General features: G+C 42.1%; 1 protein-coding gene across 1 annotated transcript in view; it reads left to right on the plus strand.

The window, feature by feature from the left end:
* The window catches only part of LOC308334649 (glutamate receptor ionotropic, kainate 2-like), a gene marked incomplete at its 5' end in the record, with an annotated part of 102299 nt that extends 101080 nt beyond the window's left edge, over nt 1–1219 (plus strand). Inside the window, one exon of the mRNA XM_080791454.1 lies at nt 1039–1219. Within this exon, the coding sequence (XP_080647580.1) occupies nt 1039–1203 (165 nt within the window). The 3' untranslated portion in view covers nt 1204–1219. The remainder of the gene's footprint in view (nt 1–1038) is intronic.
* Between the last annotated feature and the right edge of the window lie 7600 nt (nt 1220–8819).

Genomic DNA, 8819 nt, shown 5'->3' on the forward strand with positions numbered 1-8819 from the left:
TGATTCATCACGCAGTAATTCGGTCTACATTGTGCTATATTTATGTCTATAATTTCTTATGCGGATAATTGCTGTAGTCCTTTTGATATTGCGTTCGGATTATTTACATCTACATAATTACCTCAGCATAGCAGCGTGTTATTGTGTTGTAACGGTAATTAATTTCTGGCTCTTTCACCCACTGCATACATGTCTCCCAGCACATCTTAGCTATCATTAATCAAAAACTGACAGACTGGGTCGCAACATTTCCAAGAATTTGCAAATGAGAAAAATGCCAGGTCCTCTTGGTCGCCAAGGTGTTTATAGACAAACAAACAAGCTCTTCTCCTCTCCTCTCAGTACCCATCCTCCTCCCCCCTTTTCACATCCATCTTTTCACTACACCATTTTGTACCTTACCCCTCTCTCTCCACCTCCCTACCCTGCGTTTATGCCACTCTGTTTCTTTTTCCCCTTGTTTTGCCAACATACAAATATCAATTCCTCCGAGCTAGTACAGAGGTGGTCAGCTGCAAAAACAAGTAACAAAATTGCCCCTGCACATGTCTTCATATACTGTACACTGTACAGCTTCTCCCTCGTGTGTGTCTGTGTGCGTGCGTGCGTCCATGCACTTGTATTAGATACTTTTGATGGCCAAATGTCCTCAAAAGTATTGACATATACTTGAGACATAGACATTGCGAGGACAATTTTCTTGTTGTTGTTACAAGTAGGAAATTATACATTATACAGGTTAGGTTAGGATTTGGTATTTATAGGTTAGGTTGCGCGCCGGTGTCTCACACTGAACATAGCAGATCTACAAGTTCGCAACTATAGTCTCTGCACAGCAAGCACACTGAGCTTGTAAATTGGATATTTTACGCCTTACGATTAGGGTTAAAAATGTAAAATGGCCATTCATAAGAGCCACGGTCCTAAAATGACGATGTCCTCACTACATGTATTCATATTCATGTTCAAATACGACAGCGATGGCACTGAGCTAACAGTACAGCCTCCCTCTCTCTCTCTCTCTGTTCTCCTCTCCAGCGGTCGTTCTGCAGCGCCATGGTGGACGAGCTGCGGGCGTCCCTGAAGTGCCAGCGCCGCCTCAAACAGAAGCCCCAGCCACCTGTCATCGTCAAGACAGAGGAGGTCATTAACATGCACACGTTCAACGACCGCAGACTCCCAGGGAAGGAAACCATGGCCTGAAATGGCCCAAGTCCGAATCTGCTTCTTCACTGTAGGATCAGGGAGGGGGAGGGGGAGGCGGGAGGGAGAGGGGGGTTGGTTGGTTGGGGGGTGGGCGGGTGGGGGGTGGGGGGAGGGGGGGGTGCGGGGGCACGGTCAGACCAATGCTGACTTTAACCGCAATCGATGGTATAAAAAATAAACTGAGCATTCCCGCTAAACAGAGACAGGGACGGTCAAATCAATGCTGACGTAAAACCAAGGACATGGGTTGATAGTCACTACGATATCCATTTGCCCCTGTCCAATTCTTTTTGTAGACAGATGTTTCCTGTGGAAACATGGAGTTATACCCGGGGCGGGCAGTGTCGCCTCACTGTGACGTTCAATTTTCCAGAGGAGAGTTTGCGCGGCGACGAGAGGACAACGGAGCGTTGAATGGCTCCGTCTGTTGACTTGAAGTAGACCAGAATAATGAAAGGCTTGAGACAGAACGTGCTGTAGGTTCATTCCTCACTGGCAGTGGATTCACACACATACTCTCATGTGGAGACACACATGCAACACACACACACACACACACACACTCACACGCACGCGCACGTGCGCGTGCACACACACACACACACGCACGCACGCACGCGCGCACACACACACACACACACACACACACACACAGACTCCTCCGGTACACCTCACAGCACACCTGTGCAGAATGGAGAACTCTTTTGTGTCAGTAACACCTTGAGAATAAGTTTGGTGTTTGTTTGTTTGTTGGTTTGTTTGTTTGTTTCGGTTGACGTCAGTACACTTTTTGTCTTCTCTTCATGTGTGTGATGCTATCAATACCCCCCTTCACTCGGAATTAGTTTGAAAAATATCCAGTCAAATGCTAATCTCACAACAGGAACAACAGTTAGTGCCAAATGGTTTTTTCTTGTTTAGTTTTTTGTTGTTTTATTTACTTTTATTTTTATTTATTTTTTAACAGCAAAATGTATTAAATAGCTATTTAGTTTGGAATCATTGATTGTGCCAAAGTTCTGCCGTTGACAAGAACTTGCTGCCATGCCTCTTACCTTGAACGCCTCGACATGCAACGCATACTGTCAGAACTCCCACCATGTCTGTCGCTATCCACAGTCTGCTGTTTTCACTCTATCCGCTGTCGTTTAAATGCAGGATTTCTACAACAAAAAAAGGTTGTTTTTGTACAAGAACAGGTTTTGTAGTACTTTGTATTACAGTAGCCCCTTCTGTGGACACAATATGTAGCGGATGCCGACTCATCCCACCAAACTCTGATAACCGACGACTATGGTGGTCAAATGTAGCTGTGCGTTGGGGGTCATATAGTCTCTCGGGCCAGACTGCTGGCTACCACACTTCTCTAATGCTTTTGTCACACAGTGTGAAGGAAGCACTGAAAAAATGATCCGGGGCTAAAGCGGATATATATCCCGGCTCCTCCCCGCTTCCGTTTCGTCTTTGCAGTCGCGTACATTTGTCCTACTGTAAATCAAATTAGTCGAAGCGTATAGATGCTGCTTTAGCAGAAATGTGAATTCAAAGATATGTTTAAAGAATATATTTTCGTGAAGGGAAATGATGAACAGATGACAGCTTCTGTGTAGTTCCAGACTATATCGTATTGGGTGATTGTGGAACAGTAGTCTGGCTACACTAGGGTTCATCTCACTCCTCTCTCAGAGCCTCAGACTCTGCTCTGTGGGTGAGATGACATGCATACTGGGTAGCAGGGTTCGATTTGTAAAATAGTGACAATAGCCAATCTGCAAGCTTGCAATGTATGAGTTTGTGGGTCTGCTATATTTTGCTTTTTTTATTTATTTAAAAACAACATTTTGACAAATTTGGCCCGAATCTTCTCAAATTAGAGATACCAGTGGTAATGTGGTTAACATACATTTGTAATTGTTAAATTGTGATACTGTATATCAACATTTCTCAAAAGGAAATGCAGGTATTTAATTCAGTCTGACCAAGAAAACATGTCCCCCAATATGACCAGTGGGGGGGTATCAAAAGCAGCAGCATGCCCCCTGCCCCATCCCTCCCCAACAAATCCAACCCTGCTTGGCAGGTTGCCTTGACAGGTCACCTTACCTTGAGAGGATGCCGTATCACTGCCCCTGTCTTTCTAGTCCACATAGCTTAGTTACTCAAGATGTCATTTTCCAGAAGAACTACGCAGCGGTCCATGCTACTGACAAGATCTCTGCTGTAACCAAAATAATGAGTTACTTAAAACACACACCTGCACACTTTGTGGAAGCCGTTGTCTGTGTGGTGTTCTACCAGTATCGCTTGTCATTGCTTGTGTAAATGATCGAAAAACTGGAATTGTTTGTCGGCAAAGATCCCAAAAGGATCTCGTTGAAAACAAACATGAGGTCATATGGAATTGTTTGACATTGATGCAAGGGTTTACAAATAATGCCATTAAAAAGTCATGATTGTTTTTTTTGCTTTGTGTCATTAACGAAAAGGTTTCATACAAATGTTTCACAACTTCTTATTACAAGACGAGAGACGCAATGCATTTTGGGGTGGATCAAGCAACACAATCAGAGTATCATTGCTGGCATTTTACTGTGCAATTTACTCATATGTAAGGTCCCCTAAATTGATTAGGTAACCAAAACCAGATGCATGTGCTGGCAAGAAGTGAATGCATCGGAGAATTGTGAAATTGCTAAATGAATTTGAGATTGTAATAATGCTGGGCATCTGTCCTTGTAGGCTTGGACCTTGATATCTTGCTGTCTGTATTGCGCCTTGATCTGTTCATTCATGCTGCAGAAGTTTTTTGAGATATGTATACACACACACACACACACACACACACACACACACACACACACACACGTACAGTGTATGTACAGTATATACTGCATGGATGGATGGATGGATGGATAGATTCACCACAACACTACAACCTCCCTGATAGTGCCTGAGAACATTCCACATCTCTGTGTTTTTTTTGCTCATTGTTATTTCCCTTCCAAGCAGGCAGACAGACTTTCTGGGGATAATGATGAAAACCATTGCTGCTGCCCAGGCTCAGCCGACGAAACATAAATGGCTACCCTGTCTGCCCTCCAGATTGACAGGGAAGGTCAGAGCATGCATCAGTGCGTTCAACAGGGACCGCTTCGTCTGTCACACTTATTTCATCATATTAAGAAGCTGTTCGTAAGTGCACCACTGAAAAGGTATCCTTGAATAAGATCCTGCTCATTAGGCAATTAATGGGTGAAATTGTTTTGTGGACAGAAGATTGCTTTCTGAATGTGACTTTGGCATGTCATACAGATATTATTGACTATATTATTGACATTTTCTCAAGAGCAAAATGTAACTATAGAAAGGTGCAATACTGGGGAAATTGTCTGGTTGCACCGATGCGAGTCGCCAATTGCGCCTGCCGGGACACGAGGAATCCGCTGGGAGGAATACCGTCGGAGACCGTGCGATGTGCGGTTTCATTTTGATGCCGATCCTGCAATCGTGACATGGCTTTTTGATTTTAAGAAATAGGCCCCTCCCACTAAATAAATAGGTCCCTCCCGCACATTTTGCAAGTCAATTACATTGTCACGTCACTCCTAAAGTCACTTTGAGAGGAATGATCCCCTAAAAATCATGATTTTGGATTTATTTTGGTCAAATGGGCACCCACTAACTTTGTAAACCTATCGAACGGTATGGACTATCAAAATGTCTCTTACATATGTTCATCGCACGGGTTCAGAGTTCATGTGTACCGATTTTTATGATATTTTATGATACAAAATCTGTAGGAGTAGGCTATAGCAAAAAGTGTGTTTTGAAGAAAATTCTAAATGGCGCAAAATCTATCTAAACTCCTGACGCAAATGGGCGTGACCTATATGGGGAGTTGTTTGTGTGATGACCCAAAGAATCCAGGAGAAAATCAATGTTGAATTTACGACCTATGGTTCAAGAGTTATAGTGCAAAATGTAGGCTGTATAGTGCCAATGATGTAATTATGTTTTAATTATTTTTTGAGATTATTATGAACCTCCCCTCCAACTATGTGATGAGGACAAAATAAAGTTTATCTATAATAATAATAATAATAATAATAATAATAAAGTGGGACAATTTGTATAGCACACAGTACAATCCTCTCTGAGTTAAGTAGATGAATCAACACTGAGATTTGCAATAGGTAGCTTCATGCACCCAGCCAAGCCAGATGCACCGTGGAGGAATCGAACCCCACATTCCACAGTGATGCTGCGTGAACCAGACACCTGCCATCTTATCAATCATTCATTGTGTTACAGCGCTCAGCCTGATGCCAACTTATCCCAAGCCATAGCTTTGACATTTTGGAGTTTACACAGGGCTAGAAATGAGCGTTGACTCCTTTCTGCGGAGTTCAGGATGTATAATATGAAATCCTGGGGAAATGCTTTGAAATTGGGAATTGCAGTATAGGTGGCTGAGCTAGGCAGGCGTTGTTGGTTGAAATGTGATGATTTGGTACGGATTATGTAAGAGCTTTCCACTGGTGGAGTGTGTCTGCCCAGAGATAGCATGGGGAGTGGAATGAAGGAGTCATTGGGCCCCCGCAAATCAAAAGTACTTAACTGGAAGTGTGTGTGTGTGTGTGTGTGTGTGTGTGTGTGTGTGTGTGTGTGTGTGTGTGTGATACTAACATGATACTGACCTGATATTGACAATGATACTGACCATTATACTAGCTCTGATCCATAGCTCTAATGCAAACTAAGGCATTAGAGCTATGGACCAGTAGTGCTAGTATAATGGTACTCTCGTCTTCCTTCCGTTCGCATGAAATACAGACCAGCCTCTCGACTGCAGTGAAATGTTTTCGCTACTCACCAATACAAAGGCGGCTTGTGTTATTAGCAAAGTGAACAGCAAAGTGACTTAAATACTTGCTGCTTGGTCACACCTAAAAACAGGTCACAGAGGCGATGACATGTGATGACATTATGAAATCTGTATGTTCACTGCAGTATGTGTTTATGCGTTTTTGGCAGTAGCTCTCAACGTCGAGCCATGGTACCTCATGGGGGGATGCATTGTTTGCTTCACAGTCGTTTCTGTAGACAAATCTCCCCAAAAACTCGCTCTCCCTCTCTTCCTCCATGAGTCATTCATACTGTTGATTGCGGCTCGGAATCAAGCATAACCCGCCAACAGCTCTAAAGCAATTTTACTCCCAGAGGAGCTAAATGGAGAAGAGGAGATGTGTATTCTCTCATCTTTTTTGTCTGTCCCCTTTGATCTTTTACAACATGGATTCCAAAGTCATTGAAGCAAATGGTGGGGGCTTTTTTACTTTCTGCGGAGCATGGTGGATTATACAAAATAGACCAGAAATGGCTTCTATAATAGCCCCTGTGTTTTACGCTAAAAAGAATACATAGACGTATAAAACACACTCCTGGCTATCATTATCATTCAGAGTGCATAATGAAGAATGAATTATTCAGGATGTAGTTAAATTTTTTACATATAATAGCCCGGTGTGCTGCTGCAAGCAGCATGATGCGCAATTATGGATGCACATGACCATCTGTGAGTGAGTGAGTGAGTGAGTGAGTGAGTGAGTGACCGACCGACCGAGTTAGACAGACAGACGGACGGACGGACGGACGGACGAGGAGAATTGGAGAATTGGAAAGATTTGTGGGGAAGCAGTAACAGTCTAACAGAGAGAGGGCTGTATTTTGCGTGTCTTAAGTACCAGGTCTTATTCCCTAACTTGAGTAAACTAAAGACCTGGAGGTGTGTTCAATGCCATTTGGCTATTCTGAGTGGCCAAAGAGCATTGATCACGCGTCCAGGTCTTTAGTTTACTCAAGTTAGGGAATAAGACCTGGTACTTAAGACACGCAAAATACAGCCCAGAGTGTCTGCTGTGGTGTGTGTTATTAGCGAGCAGCAGTTGTGATTTATCATTTATTCCCTGTGCTTGGAGCCCTCTACCTCACTGGAAAGGTTAAAGCATACAGCCCAGAGGCAAGCCTACAAAGGTCAACACGCTGTTTAGGAATGAAGGATAGCAACCATAGAGGGAACCAGAGAAAAGGAAGTAAGGAACTCATCTCCATGTCCTGTTAGTTTCGAGATGGTGGCGGAGCGTCAATAAAGGTACCAGCTGTCCTGAAAATGGTTCTTTAGACTGATGCCACCATTTTTGGTTCTAGAAAGAACGTTTCAGACCACTAATTGTTTCTATAAACTAAAGAACCCCTAACCAATTAAACCATTGCTTATAAGTTAAAGTTATATACTTTATCGACCAATCATGTTTCCCAGTCACTCCCGATACATGGTCCCCTCCTTTTATCCCTCTACACAAAATATCTTTGTCGAAAATAGCAGATCTATACAAGCTCGATGTGAGCTTTAAGATTGTCTATTTTCTGTTAATGTTCGCTTAAGACAAAATTGGGATGACAATGGTTAATGCAAAGGTGCTTCAAAGAACCATTATGATGCCTCTGAGCAACAAAATGGTTCATTAATCATTATGGTTCTCTAGAAACATTATGGTTCTAGAGAACACGATTCTTTAGAACCATAATGAGTAACACGAACAATTATTCACTAAATAAAATGGTTCTTTATACAGGTGAAGTTTATTTGTGGGAGTTTCTGTTCCAGTAGGCAAAAGGTCTGACAGCATTTATCCTCTATCTAGTTCTCCCCATGCCATGATGCCCTTCTCCCCCAACTTTCTTTTATCACCGCCTGATCCAGTCTCGTAAAATAGCTGACCTTGACGAAAACCATGCAGCAGCATGTGAAAAAGGAAGCTGTTAAAAACAAATAATGTTGAGTTGAGTATAACAAAAAGGAAACTATAAACTAAGAACACACATATACATACAATACATTTGAATGTAATGCACTGTCTGTACATAGCCTCACATTGCTCATGCTTGGTGAGGAGAAGACGTTGGTCTATAAAAAGCAAGATACTGGCCCATTAAAGAGGAGGAGTAACAGAACACAGGCTGGGGAATAGAGCGTTATGAAGAAACACCAGTGTCTGGTGAGTCACAGATGTGTCAACGTGATTAATCTGCATTGGCTGTGTCCTTCAGAAACCTGGAGGGGAAAATGCAACAGCACTACGTTGCCCCCTGGTGGCTAAAATATAGAACGATTTATGAATCAGGATATAGGCCTACAATGATTGATTGAAGTATTTATTAACAGTTTTGGAGAATTCACACTACATTTCAAGCACAACTCAATACAAAAACTTAACTGTGAACGACACCATAAACATATTACATTTATCACAAATTAAATTAATAACATTGAGTGAGAAGCATTAGAACTATACTATATAATAGGATTTCTAAATGTATGTAAGGAAAATGATGAGAAACGAGGATAACTTTTTTTTTTCAAAATTTCAAAAAACATGGGCTGTTTTTTGTTAATCATCGAATGAAGTGCGGGATGTCGGCAAGAGAAAGTTTAAAAAATCAAAGCAAATACAGGTAATTCGAAAATGTTATTTTTGTACTTTTGTGTTTCTCTTCTTTATATATTACTTTACTGTTGAAATGTAAAATTTACATTTCAACGAAAGGACCTG

This window comes from Protomyctophum bolini (genome assembly GCF_963924005.1).
Source record: "Protomyctophum bolini genome assembly, chromosome: 19".
NCBI classification, from domain to species: domain Eukaryota; kingdom Metazoa; phylum Chordata; class Actinopteri; order Myctophiformes; family Myctophidae; genus Protomyctophum; species Protomyctophum bolini.